This window comes from Phyllostomus hastatus, unplaced genomic scaffold (genome assembly GCF_019186645.2).
Source record: "Phyllostomus hastatus isolate PE091 unplaced genomic scaffold, TTU_PhHast_1.1 phas_contig_402, whole genome shotgun sequence".
Classification (NCBI taxonomy): Eukaryota; Metazoa; Chordata; class Mammalia; order Chiroptera; family Phyllostomidae; genus Phyllostomus; species Phyllostomus hastatus.
In genome coordinates, this window is record NW_025333873.1 from 1,155,584 (window position 1) to 1,175,906 (window position 20,323).

Below are 20,323 nucleotides of genomic sequence, written 5' to 3' on the forward strand. Positions count from 1 at the left end.
TATATAGAGAATAGGGGATGGGGTGAGGAGTGAAAAGGCCTAAATTTTAGTTTTTTTAAAAAACATTTTAAATGGAAAATTATTCTTTCATTAGTGTGCATGCCAGCAAAACCTGATGAAAATCCAAATACATAAGCTCACATATTAGCAAAGTTATCAACTTCTACACCCTTTCCTTACTCTTCTCTTTCTCCTCCTTCCTCCCTGCCATCCTCCACCTAGGTAGGAGCATAATTGCTTCTTAGGTCAAATTAATCTTTGCCCTTCAACTTTAAGAGCTAGTGTACCCAGTTTGAGTTTCGGAAAAAGGGCACTTGCCTGTCAAATTAAGAGATTGCCAAACATAGAGCAGAAAGCAAGTCATTCTTCGAATCAGCCATTTTTGTTGTTGTTGTTATTTGGTCTTCCAGTTGCTAAAGACAATATACCACAATGCTCGACAGAGTCCCGCTTGGGAGAGCAGGGACCCTGCTTGGCCACCACCTCCTGTGGGGCAGTGGGCAACTTACTGCATGCAGCCTTTTGAGGCTCAATGAGGGAAATTCACTTCAACACTGCTCTGGCTCCACGAGGAACCTCCTCTGCTACCTGGCAGGCGATTGAGCTCCTGAAGGGAGGATCTTGCCTTATTTTTAACTCTTACGGTTAGCACAAGATCTGACAGTCGAGCTTTAAGAAGAAGGAACACAGACGAACTTGTGTCAACTAAAGGTTGTAGTTTTGTCTCTGGTTCTAGTGAATCACTTGTTATAAACACAGCCATTATCTGAGTTCTGAGTAGGCAGCTGGCAGAGAGATGAAGGGAAAGAGAAATCAGAGGTGCAGGCGGGTAAAAAAAAAATGGCATGCGGTTCTGAACTCTCTAGATTGTGAGGAAGAGTATCAGATCATTATTCTTTCCAGCTAGGTCACCTCTAGATCTTCTTGACCTGTCACTCAAAGTTGGGGGTGGTGGTAAGGCAGAGCAGTGGTTAGGAGCACATGAGTATGACTATGTGAGCTTGGGAGCCACGCATGACTATGTGATCCAAGGAAAATCAGTTAAGATTAATGTAACTGAATTCCTAATCTTTAAAACTGGAATTTAAAATATTTACCTTGTGGAGACTGAAGGAGGTGACACATGTTCGTACTATTCTGAGAAAACGCGGGGCGGGGGAGGGCAGGTCTGAAAACTACATTTATTCTGCTACATTTATTGTAGCAGAAGAACTCTGTGATATCACTGCCACTTCCCATCCACAACCCTGCCAACTTTCCCTGTGTGTTTGGAAGACTGCAAGGTTCCCAGAAATGCGATCAAATAATAGAGGAGTCAGAGAAGAGTCTCTCTGGGTCCTAATCCAAGCTTTCCTCGGATTTGGCAGTGTGGTCCTGCCCCTTCGGGTCCCTTCCTTTCTAATCCTCGCCTCCAGTTTTGTTCCAGAACCTGATTTTTCCGAAGTCGGACTCCTTTAATCTCTTAAATGCATAATTAGGGAGAGTGCTTGATTGCAAAGGCCTCTTCCATCCTTCCATTTATCTAAAACAAGCTCTCGTTCACACTGCAGAGAAATAGGGCAGGGAATCTGTAGGAGGGGGAACGAAGGAGAGAGGGAGTGGTGGAGGGAGGGCGGGATGGGCTCTGTGCTTTTCTCAATGAATGCCGAGGCCTCTGCAGATTTGCATAGGAGCCGACATAGCCGCGCCATTGGTTGGCAGATGCGAGAGGGGCGGGGCGGGCCTGCGTGGGTTTGGCCGTGGTGGGAGTTGGCTTTCCAGTCCCACCCCCGCCGAGTCCCCGCCCCCACGAGGCGCGCGCTCGCGGCTCTGCCAGCTAGCTGCAAGTGGCGGGCGCCCAGGCAGATGCGATCCAGCGGCTCCGGGGACGGCAGCGGCGGTAGCAGCTGGCACTTCCTGCCGCCGCTGCCTGGAGGGTCGCAGGGCACCGCGGCACCTTGCGGCCGGCCTTGGGCCAGTCTTCCCGAAGCCATGGGGGCTGCCGGTGCGTGAGGACAGGGCAGCAAGATTTCGGGCTCTCCTGCCCTGAATGCTTTCACTTCGCCGCTGCCGCTGGGGCTGCTTTGGTGGTGCCCGAGAACTCTGAAGAGAAGAGACGGAAGGAGAGCAGGGAGGCCACAGCAAACTTGCGCCTGAGCCTCCGCTTCACCGTGCGGGGGCTCGATTCAAGCCCAGAAGTTTAGCAAGCGGTGCAGTCCTAAGAATTCCCGCAGCAGAGGGTCACAGGAAGGTCCTCGTGAAGCAGTCCCCGCCGTTGCCACCCCTTACCTCCCGAAGAAGGGGCGAGAGCTCAAAGGAGCTGAAGGAAGTGCAGCAACTGTCCAGAGGAGCAGACAGCAGCTCGAGGCACCGTTCCCAGCTGAAAAGTTGTGGAGGATTGGAGGCCAATCCAGAGCAGACAGACCACAGCTCAGACCACGGGGGGCAGGAGAGGACGGCACCCGATTGCCACCTCCCGTCAACCTTAGTAGTTTCTCTTGTTCGGAGCGAGAGCACGGCGAGCCAGCTACAGACGGGGGCGCGGCGCACCGGAGGCACTGGGTCCCAGCTGCTGAGCCCAGCGCGCCTCAGCGTCTCTTGACACGCCCCTGAGCTTCCAGCTCCGTTTCCTTGAGACTCCCGCCGGCCTCCTTGCAGTTGGAGGAAAGCGAGAGAATCAGTCGATTGCACGAACAGTTCTCCAGAGATCAGGTGGAAGAAGCCGTTCGGAACCAAAGACTGTTTGGAACCTCTTCCCATTTGGGAAGAGACGGGCGAGGCTGGATTCCGGAGAGCCGGGAGCATAGTGTAAATAACCTTTCCGTGGCGGGATGGCAGCCATAGGACTCCTATGGCTGCTGCCGCCTCTGTATTCAGCAGCAGCCTTGGGCCCCGGGACTGAGACTGGGACCGGGACCGGCCAGCGCGGGGGCTCACTGGCAGCTGGGCCGGTGCTGCAGCCCCGAGAGCCGCTTAGCTACTCACGCCTGCAGAGGAAGAGCCTGGCGGTGGACTTTGTGGTGCCCTCGCTCTTCCGCGTCTATGCTCGGGAGCTGCTGCTGCCGCCGCCTTCCCCCTCGCAGGCAAGGGATGGCCGGCCGGAGGCGCGCGGCTCGCTGGTTCTAGATTGCGCCCCATTGCTTAGGCTGGTGGGGCCACCACCGGGAGTCTCCTGGACAGGGGGCACCAGCTCGCCAGACCCCGCACGGACGCTGTCCAGGGTGCTGAAGGGCGGCTCAGTTCGCAAGCTCCGACGGGCCAAGCAGCTGGTGCTAGAGTTGGGAGAGGAGGCTATCCTTGAGGGCTGCGTCGGGCCCCCCGAGGAGGCGACTGCAGGGCTGCTCCAGTTCAACCTTAGTGAGCTCTTCAGCTGGTGGATTCACCACGGCGAGGGTCGGCTGAGGATCCGCCTGATGCCTGAGAAGAAGGCGTCGGAAGTAGGCAGAGAGGGAAAGCTGTCAGCGGCGATCCGTGCCTCCCAGCCCCGCCTTTTCTTCCAGATCTTTGGGACCTGGGGTGAGCAGCTCCCGCCGTAGCTTGTCGGGATTTGGTTTTTTTAGACATCAATTTGCAACCATTGTCAACTAATTCCCATTTCCAAAACCTCAGCCTCTGGTTTTTAGCCCCCTTTTCTCCTTCTGCAAACCTTTTTCCCCAGTTAGACCATATTTTCTTATTTTCTCCACGAAGGCAGTCATTCCCCAAGGGCCTTCCTTCCTCTTCAGCAGCCAAACTGGGGGAGAAGTTTTCTGCTCTTGGCAGCTCGCCTCCTCCTGACTCACACAGGGTCCCAGCCCAAACCGGATGCCCTTCTGTGGAGTCTTGTGTGACAGTTGAAACACCTCTGTTATTTCTATGGTTCAAGTTTAGTTTTAGATCTCAAAACTAGTGCCCATCTTCCCTTACTCTAGTTCCTCTCCCTGTCCACCACAAGTTTGGGTGATGTGGTACACTTTCTCGGGGAATATAGAATGCCTCGTCACATTGAACCCCACCCCGCTGTTTCCTTCAAATGTTGGGTTACCCAGGGATTGCCTCTTCTTCATTAATTCATCCTACCCCCAACCCCAGTCTGCCGTCTACTTCTAAACTCCTGGCATTCCTCTCAGGTGTTGTTGGGGCAGTGCCAGAGGAACTACGGGACAGGGCACAGGAGGGAGGTGTGAAGAGAGGGAGTAAAGTTGCCAAGATTGTCTTCCTTTGAGGAGTCACTGTGGAGTCAGGGAGAGAACAGCTGATTTCTGTTTCTCCCCATGCCCCCTTCTCTCCAACTCTTATCTTGAGTGTCTGCAGTGGCAGCTCTGGATGACTGTCTCCGGCAGGCCTGTTTCACTGCAGTTCTCTCTGCTGGAGACTCCTGAAATGAGGTTTCTGTTTCATTTACTCCCTCATTTTCTTCCCATATTCACTGAGTTGTGTGTGTGTGTGTGTAGGCACTTACTTCTGTCTCTTCCCATAGTGTCCTTTGACTGGATAACCAGGTGGTTTTGAAAGGCTATTTCTCTTGTAAGACCACTGGGGAAAGACTCGTGAATGAAATATACAATGTAAATGAATGAGAAAGCACAGAAAAGAAACCATGCCTTTTAAAAGCCTACACCAATTCCTTTGAGCAAACCCAGCGTCTTTTATGTCACTCTTATCTTCAGAAATAAATGAAATTCTTATGCTCCACTGATTACTAATGTCTAGTATTAATTGGATGGAAAGCATGAAAAAAAACCGCACTATAGAGCTACAAGTATCTCTCATGCTTGTCCCAACACACATGCATGCTCCCACTGAGAGTATACCCAGTACTCTCATGCAGCAGGGATATTCAGAAGCTGAGGCTCCTAAGCCATCACACAGTGAACATACTGGTATGTGGCCCCCAAGCAAAAACAGAGTCTGGATGCATATTTTAGCATTAACATCAGTGGCACTGACATCTAAAATGGCCCCTTAGTGCTCCATGCTGGAATATATATTAATGCGTAGTAAAAGGCAGGGTCTGCCTTCTGTGAACTGAGATAGGAGACCAATACTGTTGTCTCACCACAAATACTTTTGTAAAGAACAGCTGTGTTTTAATGTAATCGTGGCTTCTGTGGTTTATACATACAGCATTCTCTTTTAGTGCCTAATGTTTTTGTAATAGATACAAAAATGACTTCTCTGGGGATGTGGATCCCCCCCACTTTCATGTCTATGAGCATCTCTAGAGCTTTCCCATCGTCTCTTCTGAATGACCATAGGCCCTAGCAGTCTAGGTCAGCTATTGTTAGATGTTGGCGACAGGCAAAAGGGGTTCTTTCTGCAGCCCTGAACTTGCCTGTTATAAACAGGCATGTTGCATGAAGTTATTAGAGGGTGTCTCTGAAGAGCCACATGCTTAATGCGTTTGAAGAATATATTCTAGTTGAGCCTCAGTTAAGAGATGAAGCTGCGAAGTGGGGGAGTTTCGTGTAGCTTCGAGAACTGCTCTGAGACTGAGAGCAGGGAAGCAATGTGAGCATCCCAAGTCCTCCCTCAGCAGCACAGTCTATTTGGCAGCTAGACGAAGCCCTTATGCATCATTTGACACATCTAGCAATCCCGGTTTCAGAAAGGGCCAGGATTCTGCCATTAAAAAGCTAGAAATTTTGGCCAAGTATTTTTCAGCAGGATTGGGATCAAATGATAATTGATAGAACCAAATCAGACACTAAGTATAACTGGATGAGTTCCCCATGACCTCCAGGGAGACAGACAGCTTATTGAAAAGCACTCTGGGCCTTGTGGTGATCACACTTGGAACAGGCTGCACTCTCCTGCTCCGAAGCATACGCTGTCTTCAGTTAGGCAGCTGGCCATGCAGGACGAGCCTCTTACCACTGCCTCCCCAGCCTCATTCAGATACAGTCTCCACGCAAGACCTCTCCATGGAGGGAGTGGGCACATCCTGCTATATCATGTTTCATGTTTGGGGCAACATATGTCATTGTGGTCTCATTCATTTTCTTGTATGAAAATTTAAGCTTAGGTTTTCATGCTTGGATTGATTTTACTATTTATCATGTTTCAGGAAATGAGTTTATTCATTTTTATATAGGCTGTGATTTATAGAAAAGGCACTTAACTCCTCTGTGACATAGAATCTTCAAGTATAAAAGGGAAAATGGGCACAACTCAGTTTATATTTCCTGTTTCTGCCCAAATGACTGGTGGTCTGGATTTGAGGGGCAGAGTGATGAGGTTATCTGTGGGGAGGGAAGAGGACAGGATGGGTGTTCTGCCACCCTGTGTGGTAAGGGGCCTAGAGTAGCCCATTTGTGTGACTGAAAATAGCTTCCTAAATCTAAGGGGGATCATGACTAGGGATGGGATAACAATGGAAGAATACCCTGTCAGGACAAAGCAGTATCTTCGTATTGATTGTGGTTTGGGTTGTCTGAGGGGACAAAAGGATTTCTGAGATGCCCTATAACACATGACATGCTAATGTTTTCTCTATGTGGATTGCTTTGAACTCACAAATGGGATCAGTTCTTCAAAGTCAGAGGCCGGTCCCCAGAGCATCCATTCGTGGAGAAGAGGCAGAGAGACAATTGCTGGGACAGTACCGATGGTAGTGCACCATCAGCCCAGACCTCAGAAAGCGGTCTGCCTGGAGGCTACCACATTGCTCACAGCTGCACTCTGTAGCCTGATTTGTAGATGTTTTAACATCTCGCATCTGCTATCCTCTAGGCAGTGGCCTAGAGGATGATGACTTGTAGTGGGATAGGAGGGCCTATTTCCCTGTAAGTACTCCCCTTCTTCCCACTCCAGGAAAGGGGATATATGACTGGGGACTTTATGTGTGCTGTGGAGAGGCCTGAGCAATTTAAAGTAGATGTGTGCAATCTAATACACCTGACTCTTGACCTCATATATCTGTCAGTCCCTTCCCATTTCATTTCTGGAGAGGACAAAGAGAGCGAAGGAAGATAGAGGAAATTGGAGCTCTCAGAAGGGGTATTGGTTGTTGGGAGTGAATTGGGAGAGATGGAACTGGTTCAGAGAAGAGCAGAGAGCTGATTTAAGAGTTGAAGGGACTGATTCATGATGAAAGATGAAAAGAATTAAGTATATATGGCTGGGCTAAGTGGTGATGGAGAGGAAGGTAAGGTAACAATCTGTAGATCTCTGAAGAGGGAGAGTGGCAGTGAAGGAGAGGGGTTATTTAGTGTGGCCCATAGAAGTAATGGAATGACACTTTCAGAAGGAAACTTCAGGTTGGGTATCAGGGAAACCTTATTTTCTGAAACGGATCCTCCCGTACTAGGGAATAGAATTCCAAGGGAGCGAAGAGTAAGGTGAGATGTGGGTCAGACAAGCCACGGAGTTCATAATTAATCAGTTCTACGTTTTCAGATGTTGAGAAGCCGCAATGGGCAGGAGAGCTGGGATGGCAAACAGTGTCAGGAATCAGGATCCTTTGGGATACAAGTCTATTTTCTGTTTCATTTCTTAATTTTTAATCTTTAAAATTTCCAATTACAGTTGACGTGCAGTATTATATTAGTTTCAGGTGTACAACACAGTGGTTAGACGTCTTGGGATATAACTCTTGAGAGCCTTTGAGTATTGGTGTTTCCAGGGGAAAAAGAAAATAATTGCATATGTATTTTGAAGTTGGTAGGAAGTGTTTATAAGAAGGTTATTAATGAAAAAAGTATTTTGAAATTACTGGGCTTATTCTCCTGTGCCCCCAGATTAAACACAGAGTATTTCTCTAGGATGTTGTTTGTATGTCCAGTGTGGGGAGGCAGGCTCAGCAAGGTGTTAAGCTGCGTCTGGGGGTGTGCGCATCACCAAGGCCTAGGGCAGGGCAGAAGGTGCCTGCGTCCTGAGAAGATGAGCTCAGTTCTAGATTTGGTGGTCTCCCACTGGCTACCTGAAAACCCTTTACAATGCCGGGAGTGTACATGGCTATTTGAAAGGAGAAGTTCATCTAAATCCAACTGATCTTTTCACAAATGTACAAACAGAAAAAGGAGGAAAACTCATAAGCAGTTTGTGTGTGGGGAAGAAAGCGTTACCATTAGTAAAAATGAATCTTTATCAGGACGTGTATCTGCTGAAGGTCAGGAGGGACTAGCCTGCAGGGAAAAGAGGGGGAGAATTGGACCAGCAGAAGTTGCAGTCCCTTGCCACTCTGTGGATTATTGCTTGATAAATTCATTTCATGGGAATTTGCCCAGCTTGACTCCTAGAAGACATTTTGCCTTTATGACCATTATTAATGTCCTGTTATGGGACTTTACAATTTATAAAGCATTTTCACATTTATTATTTTTACCAAACCTACAGTAGGCAGGGCAAGTCATTGTTTTATTTTTAAATGGAGTAACTGAAATCTAGATGTTGGATAACACTTTTTCCATGTTATACAGGTAGAAAGTGGCAGACCTGGAAACTTTTAATTTATGTCCCGAGAGGTTATGAGATGCCAGATGCTGTGCGAGGTACTGACTAGGACCACAGGTCTCCTTTTGTTCAAATGAGGGCTTTTTCCACCAAGGGAATCATCCCAAGGTACAGATTATAAACAACCACGACATGTAAATAACTGAAAAACTTTATCTTTGTCACAAGGCCATGAAACAAATATTTGGTGTTCCATAGCCATGACTTAGAAAAGTTTCTTAAAATATCTGAGTCCCAGTTTCTTTATTAGAAAAAAAATGGGAATAGTTTCTGTCTCAAGGTGTTGTCATAGAGATTCAATTAGATGGTATGTATAAAAACTTCACCCAATAAAATACACATAATAAAGTACTCCATCAATATGAACCATATGACTTTCTCTAGGAGGAGTGACACCCCAACGTTGCACATACATTTTAGTCTGTTCGAATGGTGCCATCTGGAGTTGTGCAGTCCTTATTTGTGGCCGTTTGTGGCAACCCCGGTGGCAGCAGTGGTGAGACTGGATTTCCCATGCAACTAACTTGTAATTCCTAACAGGTGAGAGGTGGGCTCTGGTGGAAATGGGGAGAGTGACCAGAGTGGAAGTTTCTGTGTCCTTGCTATGGGAGGCCAGTCTTTCCCAGAATTGTGGATGAGGAAGATTGAGGTGTGGGGGGTGTATTTCATTGATTTTCAATTTGTATCACATTCACAGCCCAGTTCTTTTTTGTCTATAGAAAGAAACCAAGCCTTAACTTTACAAAAGTGTGAAATCTGATGCTGAGGAAGAACAAGATAGAGGGATTACAGAGGAGTAGTTTTCAGGTAGTGGATCCTCCCCAAGGTGACCTATGTAGTTCAAGCCCCTCCATGTCCACATAAGTGCTGGGCCACTGGCCTCTGGAGACTCCTTTGTTGTAATTAGCTGGAGCTGTGTCCTTTTCTTACATTCCTAGCCTCATCATTCATTGTCAAGAGGAAGGCAGGAAAGAGTGATGGAAAGTACCAACTTGTTAATGGACATGAGCCCATTAAGAGCAGTTAAACCTCTGAGATTCCATGGAAGCACCTGGCTCAAGAATCTGAGTGGGAGGCTGCCTCAGGAGAGTGCCGCAACCTGAGAGAAGCTGTTAAAAAGCATCCGCACAGCATTTTATAGGTGGCGCTTTTTTTTATGAGCCATAGCTGAGTGATTGTGTCCCAAAGAAGCACATGGATATCATCTCTGCTTGGGAGTAGATGCAGAGTAGGGAGAGCTGGTGAGAATGATCATAGGTGTCCAGGAGTCACATGGAGGGAGCTGTGAACAAAGATATCAAGGAGCCCTAGGGATGCCTTCTTCCTTAGAGACATGTGTGTCCTCTGGTCTGGGAGGTGGCCAGTGTTTCTTAATCCATTCATGACCTGGCTCTTTCACACAGGCCTACGTGTGAAGGAGAAGTTAAAAGGAGGTTTTGGCCTGGCAGTGAGGTAGTGAGGGGGTAGGAGCTATGTCAGTACCGTGTTTGGTGAGCCAGATTTTTCAGAACAACTTATTTTTTACTTTAGTAAATCTTGTGATGGACTTTCCAGCTGGGCTGTTTTGAGCTTGGGTCTCTTCCCGGGGAAATCCTGTCAGAATCACTTGGTGATATAATGTAGGCATTCCAGAAAGTGGAAGGGCTCAGACTGGAAGGAAGGAGAGCTCCCTCAGGGTAGATACACCCAACCCTTACCTTGTGGTTAAGGGACAGCAGGTGCATGCAGAGGTAGGCAGGCCGAGTTCTCTGGAGTAAGAAAAGGGCTAAAGGGGGGCAACTAACCAAAGGAAAATTTAAGCCGTTGACTATAGTTTTCTTTTCCTCTTATTTATCTTTTATTCAGTTTTTGTTGGCATGTAGTTCATGAGGGTAGGCACAGGCAGGCCTACTTTCCAGATCCTTTCCGCATTCTCAGCCCAGATCATTAAAGTAAGTGTTCTGTGGCAGAGAAGACACTAGAGTAGGAGACAGAAGACTTAGATTCTATTATGATATTTGCTTTGAAATCTTGTGAAACTCTCTTAATCTTGTTGAGCCTCTGGGTCTTGGTTCCTAAAGGAGGTAATACAAAACTTGTCTTGACTACTTCATGGGATCTCTATGAGCATTGCATGGGATAACTTATGTGCAATGCTCCAGTCTGGATTATTTAGAAATACATATATAAGGCAGTAGAGAAAAGGATATAGAACATCATAAAAAGTGCTGGGAGTCTATGGTTTCAACCAATCATAGGGTTGGCTTTAGGAGCAGCAGTATAAAGGTCCCAGACTTTGAGGCAGATCTTGGGGTTCATTAACAGCTCAGTAGTCCTGAAAGGGGGTTATGTGGTCCCTCCCCAAGATTTCTCAAAATGTGAGTTTTTTTCCCACTGGAGTCAATTTTCTCAATTCCGGACTTTTCTGGAAATGAATCCCTGGTAGCAGGACATAAGAACTTGCATTCTAACATTAGAAAATGATTAAAAAAACCCCAAGGGATGACAGGTATACTCAATTGTGTTGAATGCATTAATCTGTACAGCTTGATGAGGATTCACATGTGCAGAATCCATATAGTCACTGCCAGATGAAGACACACAGCATTTATAGCATCCCAGAAAGCTCCCTCCTGCCATTTTCTAATATGTATCTCCCCCACCCAAGGTAACATCCTTCTGATCTCCATGTCATCAGTTAGTGCTGCTAGGCTTTGAACTTCATGTAGACGGAATCATGTCACCTGTTCAGGCTTCTTTTACTCAACATGACTGCTGTGGGCTTCGTCAGTGTTGGTGTGTGTCCCAGTATTCCTTCTTCTTCTTTTTTTTTATTATGGTGTTGTAGTCCTCTATGTGAATATAACACAATTTATTTATCTATTTTCCTACCAAGGGTTAGATTTATGGAAAAGTAAAATCTAAAGGAGTCTATTTCAAATAATGGGTAGAATAAATCCTAGATGTGGGGTTGGAGCCCTCCATTTACTGGCCCAAGGCTATTTATTTCCATGTCTTTGAACTTCAGTGTTCTTATTTGTAAAGTGAGAAAAATAATATCAGTCTTCCAGGGTTATTGTGATAATTAAGTGGGATGAGGCCTGTAGCAGTCCCTGACACACAGTTGGTATTCAACAGTGTTAGTTTTCCCTCAGTTCTTGATTATATTTTTTCTCCCTTCATGGCCAGAATGGAGACTTCAGAAATTTCCTGAGGCAGAGAAGGGGAACTTGTTTAGGAGTGAGATCATTAACTCATGGAGGTAAAAGTAATGATGAAGGACCATGTATATGACATGTACTAATTTTTAATAAATGCTTGTATTTAAACTTAATACAATAATTTTAATAAAACACGAATATTTTTACACTTTCAAAATTAACAACAAAAATAAGCTATTCAATAAATAAATAAATTAATTAAAAGAATAAAATCTCTTTGGTCTCACATCCAGATCAATTAAAGGAGAGAGAACACCTCATGCCTTAGGGCAGCCCGGGGCTTGCATGGGGCCCTGGGGCTGTGATTCACGCATGGCTGCTCCCGGGCCTCGCTGGGTTCCACTCAGCCCACAGGCCAAGGCAGTCCTGGACTTGGCACCATGCCCTTTGCCTTCTGTCATTGGACAAGCCCATTGGACAAGCCCATTGGAACCTGGATGCTTTAGTTGCCACGTACCTGAAGCACTGGTTTGGCAGCTGACCTGGGTTGTTTTCCAGATCGGTACACGTTAGCTCCTCTTTGGCACTGGAGCCGTTCTGATGCGTGGAGCAGGTTTTCCTATTAATGGTATGTGGCACTGGGATGGGACTCCAAAAAAAGGTGACAAGAACAGCAAATCACCCCATAGCAGCTAGAGGCATTTCAACTTTTCAGTCTTCGTTTTCCTCCGGGGACAGCTGACCCTGGCTCTTGGGTGTTCTCCTGTGTCTGAATTACTACAGGATAGCTCTTGGTGCAGACCCCTACTTCTTGTCATTATCTACCCCCTAATGAAAGGAATTACGTACTGGCCTCAATTAGCCTTGGAGTTCACTTTGAATTGGGGAGCACTACTTGGATAGTATGCTGTCACGGCTTCTTGTGATTCATCTGTTTGACTACCTCTTTATTTTTCTAGAATTATGTGGACTCTAATATATGATACTATCTATCCCTTGCCCAGCAGGACAAGGGAGATGATGCTCCAATTGGTATTAAGTCCCCAGCACTGAGGTTTTGTGAAAACACCAACCAGTGCCTTAGTGGCTTCAGTGCAGTGATGCGGGACGTGCTGAGCCTGGTGGGAGTGAACGCTGGTCAGACCACGCTCTGTTCCACTGCCCTGGCTGCTGCGGGAGCCCATCTGACTCACCAGGTTTACAGTCTAGACATCCGCAGACATGAGGATTGGTGGGATAAATTTTCCTTCAGCCGAACAATAGGGCTGATGGTATTTTTAGAGATTGTCCTCAGGATCTTGTGGAAAGAAAAGAGGACAGATGAAACAAAGAAAAATACAGATAGTAGAACAGAAAATGAGCAAATGGAATTTATTTAGGAATTTTTAAATCAGGCCTTCACAAAATACTCAGGTCTTGTTGCTACATAATTAGATTTGAATAAGAGTCTTACACCGTGTGAAAGAGTTAATAATCTGGAGATGAAGACTTAGATCATATTTGCCTGGATTTTAGTTCAAGTATTTACTAGAAAAATTTTTCGTTTGTCCCAGAAACCTGGGACTCTTCAGGATTTGAGATGACCTTGAGTGTTTAAGCTGATGTGATCTGCTCATTATAATTCTTACCCGCAGTTATGGGAATTGTATGAGTTTTTACTTTAAAAGAAACCTGACATGTATTTCCCCTAAATGAATGTCTATAGGAAAAACGGACTGTCTTTAGGGAAAAATAAAAGCTACCACAGAGAGTTGGGGCTTATTGTTCTTTACTGTGACCTTTACTCACTGCCAAAAGCTGTAATTCAGAAACCTATTCTGTTTTTTTAAAAAATATATATTTTAGGAGAATTTAAGTAAGTAAAAAAATTTTCCTACTATAACTATAAAAAATAAAGAGAAAAAAAGTGTAGAGGAAACAGAAAAAGATGGACAGAGAAACAACCACATTTAAGAAAGAGACAAAAATGACGAGAATAACAGAGATACAAGTGGAGAGACAGAAGAATGGGGAAGGAGAGGCAACCAGGAAAGTAGAAGGCAAGAATGACCTCCTGGGCACTAAGATGAACCGATGCAGACGGAGAGACCAAGAGAGTGACAAGAAGAGAATGGGGAGATGAGGGCACGCCGAGCGAGGAGGGGGCATTTGATTATTTTGACTTGGAATGATTCTCATCTGGTGTCAAAATCTGTGCTCCGATTCCATGGCCAACATTATATGATGTCATTTTCAATTTCACTGAAGTATAACTCACATATAATGCACTTATTTTGAGTGCACCACTTGATTTGTTTAATAAACATGTACACCTGCACACCCACCACTCCGGTTAGGATAGAGAACATTTTTGTCGATCCCCAGAAGACCCTTCTTGACTTTTTGCAATGAACCCTCTACACTTCCTGTTTTAGGCAACTTTTGATTTGATTCCTATCACAATAGATTAGTTTTGTCGGTTTTGGAGGTTCATATAAATCATACAGTAAAGACTCTTTTGTGTCTTGCTTCTTTCATTTAGAAAATGCTTTTATTTGTGTTGTGTGTATTAGTAGTTTATTTCTGTTTGTTGCTGAACAGCATTTCATTGTATGAAAATATCACACTTTTTTAATCCACTCATCTGTGGATGGACATCTGTTTTCAATCTGGGGCTCCCATGAACAAAGCTGTTGTAAACATTTTGTGTACAAGATGTTTGTGGAAGTACGTTGTCAGTTCTCTTAAATCCAGTATGGAATTGCTGGATTATATGGTGAATGTATGTTCAACTTTATATGAAATGAAAAACTGTTTTTCCAGGTAGTTGTACCACATTGTACTCCCCACAGTAATGTGTGTGAGTTCTGTTTGTGCCACATTCTTGGGAATACTTGGTATTGCCAAAGTATGGGAGTATCTCATGGTTTTAATGGATCTTTCTTTGCATGGGTTATCTAATATTGCATAGGAAATTAGCCTAAAACTTGGGGGATCAGAACAACAACAACAACAGCAATACTGTATTCTCTTTTATTGTTTCTGTGAGTTAGGAATTTCGGGACAGCTTGACTGGGTATCCTTTGCTTGGCCTCCCATGAGACCACAGTCAGATACCAGCCACTGCCGCAGTCATCTTAAGGCCTGACCTGGGCTGCAGGGCTGCTTACAACGTGCCCTGCTCACACGCTGGCCACTTGTGGGCGGTCTCAGTTCTACAGGTGGTTCTCTCCGTAAGGCTGCGAGGACGTGTTTGTGGCACAGTGTCTGGCTTCCCTCACAGTGAGCGTCTATTGAGATGGTCATATGATTTCTCTCTCTCTTTTTTTTTGTAATTGTGATGAATTTTAGAGTTTGATTTTTTTAATGTTGAATGAGCTTTACATTCCCAGGATGTAGACCCCACGTGGTGGTCATGATATATTATCCTTTTTCTGCATTGCTGAATTGGCTCACTGCTATCTCATTGAGGATTTCAGCATCTTTTATTCATAAGTATTATTGGTCTGTAGTTTTTTTGTCTTGTTTTTGACAGGTTTCAGGGTCTGGGTAATGCTAGGCTCACAAAATGAGTTGGTAAGTGCTCCCTTTTCTAATTTTCATGGAAGAGAATTATGACTTTTTCTTTCTTGAATTTTTATTGAGCAGAATTTGCCACTGAAGTCATCTTGGCCTGGTAAGATGGTCTTTGCTGGGAAGTTTCAAATGACCAATTTGCTTTATTTTATAACAATTATAGGATTATTCAGATTATTTATTTCTTTTAAAGTGAACTGTAGCAGTTAGTATCCTTTCAGAAATTGGTTCATTTCATCTAAGTTATTGGACTAATACAGGTTAAGTTGTTTGTAATATCCTCTTCTTATTTTTTTATGTCTGTAGGGTCAATAGTGATGTTCCTTCTTTCGTAGTTGATACTGGTAATTTACATCGTCTCTCCCTTTGTGGTAATTCTGACTAGAGGTTTACCAATTTTATTGATTTTTTTTTAAAAAAACAGCTTTATATGATACCCATTTCTTTTTTTTTTAATTTTGATTTCATTGGTTTCTGCTGTTATTATCTTTCTTTCATTTTGTTTGGCTTGAGTTTAATTTGCTCTTCTTGTTTCTAGTTTCTTAAGGTGAAAGCTTAGATAATTGATTTAACACCTTCCTTCTTTTTCTAATATAAGTATGTAATGCAAAAATTTCCCCTAATAACTGTTTTAGCTGCATTGTAAAAATTTCATTATGTTATAATGGAATTTCATTTATATTCAATTAAAATAATTTCTAATTTTCCATTTGGCTTTCTCTTTGACTCATGGTTATTCATGTGTGTTTTAGTTCAGGATATTAGGGCATTTTCCAATTATCCTTCTCTTAACTGATTTCTAGTTTAATTGTGATATTATCTGAGAACATACTTGGTTTGATTTCAGTTATTTAAAAATTTCTAAGGTTTATTTTGTGGTCCAGAGTGTAGCCTGTCTTGCTGAATGTTTCACGTACACTTGAAAAGAACATATTTTCTGCTGTTGTTGAGTGGAGTGCTCAATCAATGTCAATTAGGTCAGTTTGGTTAATAGCGTTGGACAGGTCTTTTGTGTCCTTACTGATTTTCTGTCTGTTACGTATATTACCAATGAGGAGTGCTAACGGCTCCAAGTTTTGTGTTTACTATTTTTCCTAGCAATTCTGTCAAATTTTCCTTCATGTATTTTGAATTATTAGGTGCCTACACATTTAGAATTGAGTCTTCTCTCGATGATTTGACTTCCTTATTATTGTGTAATATCTCTTTTCATCCCTGGTGATATTCACATTTCGAAGTTTGATTGATACTAATATTGCCACTCAGTTTTTTTTGATGAGTGCTTGCATTGCATATTTATTTCATGCTTTTACTTTATGTCTTTATTTAAAGTGAGTTTATTGTAGAAAACATATAATTAGATCTTGTGTGATTTTTTAAAAATTCAGTTTTTTATTTGTTTAATTGAAATATTAGGGTGACATTGGTTAATAAAATGATACAGGTTTCAGGTGTACAATTTACAGCACACCATCTGCATATTGTATGTGTGTTCACCACCCCAGGTCAAGTCTCCTTCTATCACCATTTATATTCCCTTTACTTTCTTCTACCATCCCCCTTAAGAATTTAATTTTATAATCTTTGTCTTTTACTTGATCTGTTAAGCACTAGTACTTAATGTTATAATCAATATGTGTTTTGGTCTACCATTTTATTATTTGGGTGTTTTTTTGGTTTATCTCCCCATATCCTGTCTTCCCTCCATCCCTCCCTTCCTCCCTCTCTCTCTCTCTTTCTGTCAGACTCTCCCCTTCTCCCCTCATCTCTTATCTGTGTCTAGTTTCTGGTTTGTTCCCTGGAAAGTCAAGCTGCTTCAGCCTTCTGAAATTCCATTCTCTGTTCCCTCAGGGCAGGGAGACCACCGTACCCTATTTGGGTCCAGTCCATCCTTCCCGTGTCAGGGTGTGGGAATTGCCTCCAGGCAGAAAATCACAGCAGAGCTGGGGTCTACCATATTTACTTTCTCTCTCGAAGGGATTGTAGTCCTGTGCTACTGATTATCCAATGACAACAGATTTTTTTTTCAATTTGTCGAGTTTATAATTGTTTATTACAAAGGGCTAATCCTGCGCTTGTTACTTCATCATGATTGGGAGTGTAGATAATGAACTTTGAAGTCACAGTCATATTGACCTACATGTAGATATACCATATAGATCTGTATGAAAGGTGCTCATCAAACAGAAACTAGACAAGGGAATTCTCTTTATATATCTATAAGTTTGGACTTTTGCCTGAGAAAATGTTTATATATTGGTTTATTTGTTTATTTGTTTATTTATTTTTACTGAATACTTACCAAGTTTAATGAAGTACAACTTCTTTCTTCTAGGAGGAATTCACAATACTAGTTGGGGAGAAAGGGAAGACAAGGCATGCTAATAAATAGCTCCAGTGAAATGCAGCACTTGAATGGTGCATAAATGACGAAAGTGGTTATAGTGGTTCAGTGAAGGCTTGGAGAGGTCACTTCTCACTGGGGTGATTAGAGACAGTTTCATTCCATACCTCCAGATCTCCAAAACCATTCCCTAAAGGCTGATGAGCTCTACTTTTTCAGTGCCTGATGGGAAGGGTGAAGTTCCTCTGAGACAGGAAATTATAGCTCTGGAATTTTAGAAAGGATAAACTGATTGCCTGTTGGCAGGGAGTCAGGGCAAAGGATATCTACCGAGAATGATGGTTTTCTTTTGGTGTTGAGGTAGAAGTGAGGTAGGAAAAGACTTCCAGAAGGAGGTGATTTGAAAACAGGGTCCTGAAGTGTGAAGGGCCCTCCAAGTTGGAGCAATAGCACAAAGTAATGCTCAGAGGAGGAACAGTACGTTATTGACCAGAGAGAGAGAGGGAAGGGTGAGGAAAGGGAGAGAGAGAGAGAGAGAGAAAGAGGGAGAAACACTGACTGTGTGTGTGTGTGTGTGTGTGTGTATGTGTGTAAAAAAGTAGGACTAGCCAGAGCAGAGAGGTTAAGGTGTTGCATCAGAAACTCTGAGTTAGAAGTAGGGCCGGTTTATTGAGTCTGGAATTTATATTTAATGCTGAAGAGTCAGAAATTGTTTAGTTCTTGAGTAGGGGAGATGCGTGTTGACTATATGTAGATTGCAGAGTCTTTAGAAAATGTAGATCTGTCGTGGGCCTTGGCCTGGACTTCAGAGAGGTAGTAGGACTGGACCTCTGAGGGGCTATTGCACTGGCTTAGCTGGCTCAGAGCTGGGTCAAGAAATTCCCTCATGTAAGAGGAACAAAAAGCAAGGAGTCAAAGGTCTCAGGTTTTGGCCTGGGGACCCTGAAGACTGATGGTGCTACTGATGAAGGAGACAGTTGGGAAGAGGATCTGATCTGGGAAGAGAGTGGCAGACATGATAACAGTCGTAGTGGGCATCCATCTGAAGATCGGGTTATCTGGTGTGCACATGAAGACATGGAGTGGAAGCAGGCACAGGTGAGAGGCCCATGCAGAAGACATGAATGTGGGAGTTTGTTACTTGGACCTAGTGGCTTAATTCTTGAGGACAGATTCATTTTCCTGAGAAGAAGAAAGGGGAAGGAAGGTCACATCTTGGATTTAGGAAAGTTCAAAATTAGACCATAGAATGGAGTCACTGATGTTATGAGAAAGAACTTTCTCACAAGAAGGAAGAGAGGCCACTGCATGGATCATGTGGTATCATGGAAGTGAAGGGTAACGAATGTTCCAGAGATGGGATGGAAAGGCCACTCTGTTTGACCCAGACCCTTCTGGAGAGCAAGGATAGGCAGAAGGAAGTTTAGAGGAGCACTGAAGAAGCCAAACCAAAATGTGGTTATGCAGTCATTCATTCTGCGAAAGCAAGAAGAGAAAGAAAGGCAAATAAACGTCAGTGATGTTAGAGGGTCAGTAGAATGAAGAAAAGATGTATTGGTAGATGAAACTTCTTCATGTCAAAAATCAGAAAGGCAGAAGCTAAAGAGGAAGGAGGTTTTAGGAAGGGAGGGGAGAGCCGTGTAATAAGACCACTCAGCCTGGGCACTTTGGATTCTTACACAGGCCTTAGATGCGTTGCGTCTAGGCCCCTGTCAGCTTCTGCAGTCTCTTCTTAAAAGAGAGTTCCTGCCGTCTCGCCTTTTACAGTGTTTCTGGGGGATGGGGGTCACTGTTTTATGAGACCGCTCTGTGCTTGCTGGACAGATCTGTTGGGAAAATATTTAATGCTAGCTAAATTCTACTCCTTTGTAACAATATTAGTGATTGCTGCTACCACTGAACAAATTTTGCACAGAGTACTTTACTTAATCCTCACTGTAACAAGGTGTGGTTGATATTATTATTATTCCCATTTTCCAAATAGAGAAACTGAGGCCCAGGGAGGTTAGGTAACTGGTCAATGTCACATAGCTAGTAACAAAAGGATCTGGTATTTGAACCCCAGCCTGTTTCACTCTACCCCTGTAAACTCTAAGTCTTATTGGTCCTATTTGTGACTGTCATTCTGCCTTCAAGTATTGTCCTTTCTCCAACATGAGGGTCCTTTAAATGTTTAAAGTCAGTTACGTCATATATCCTGGATAATTTCCGTTGTTTCCTCCTTCTTTCTTCTTTTGTTTTTTTACCTTTTTTTCTTTTCTTTTAAAAATTGTTCATTCAATAAATAATTATTGATCATTTTCAATGATCAGGCACGGTGGTAGGAGCTGCAGAGATAGCAGTGAACAAGACAGACCAGGGCTTTGCCCTCATGGGGTTTACAGGCTGGCGAGGGAAGCGTATTAAACGTGCAGGTGAACAAATACACAGTGAGAAACGGTGATGAATGCTGTGAAGGAAACAAACATCTCTAGCCCTCCTCGTCACTCTTCCTCATATGCTCTGGGTTTCAGAGTGCTCACTATGCTTTCTTCTTTCCCCCTGACAATCTCTCCTCTTAAGGGGTGGACTTCAAATGAGGACAAGTTTCCATCACTCTAATCTGACATTCTTGGAGCACGGAAAGGCTCTTAACTTTGTGTTAGTGCAGCTTAGAGGTAGGAATGGGCAGAACCACAGCAGGAGACTGGAGAGAAGGAAAACAACTCCCTTCTCTGAAACCAGAAGACAAATGTGCAGATGGAGGACAGAGAGCTCAGGAGTGGGGCCAGATGGTCGTAATATGTTCCATGAAGTATAACCAAAGGTCGTGCTAAATAGATCACAAAGCCATGCAGTCTACAGATCTTGCCTTTCTCTTCATGTTCCAGCC

The 20,323-nt window shown here is 44.0% G+C and overlaps 1 protein-coding gene across 1 annotated transcript in view; it reads left to right on the forward strand.

The window, feature by feature from the left end:
* The first annotated feature begins 2,477 nt into the window (after positions 1-2,477).
* Positions 2,478-20,323, forward strand: part of ALK (ALK receptor tyrosine kinase) — a 641,645-nt gene continuing 623,799 nt past the window's right edge. The window contains exon 1 of the mRNA XM_045844604.1: positions 2,478-3,495. Coding sequence (XP_045700560.1) covers positions 2,811-3,495 — 685 coding nt within the window. The 5' untranslated portion in view covers positions 2,478-2,810. The remainder of the gene's footprint in view (positions 3,496-20,323) is intronic.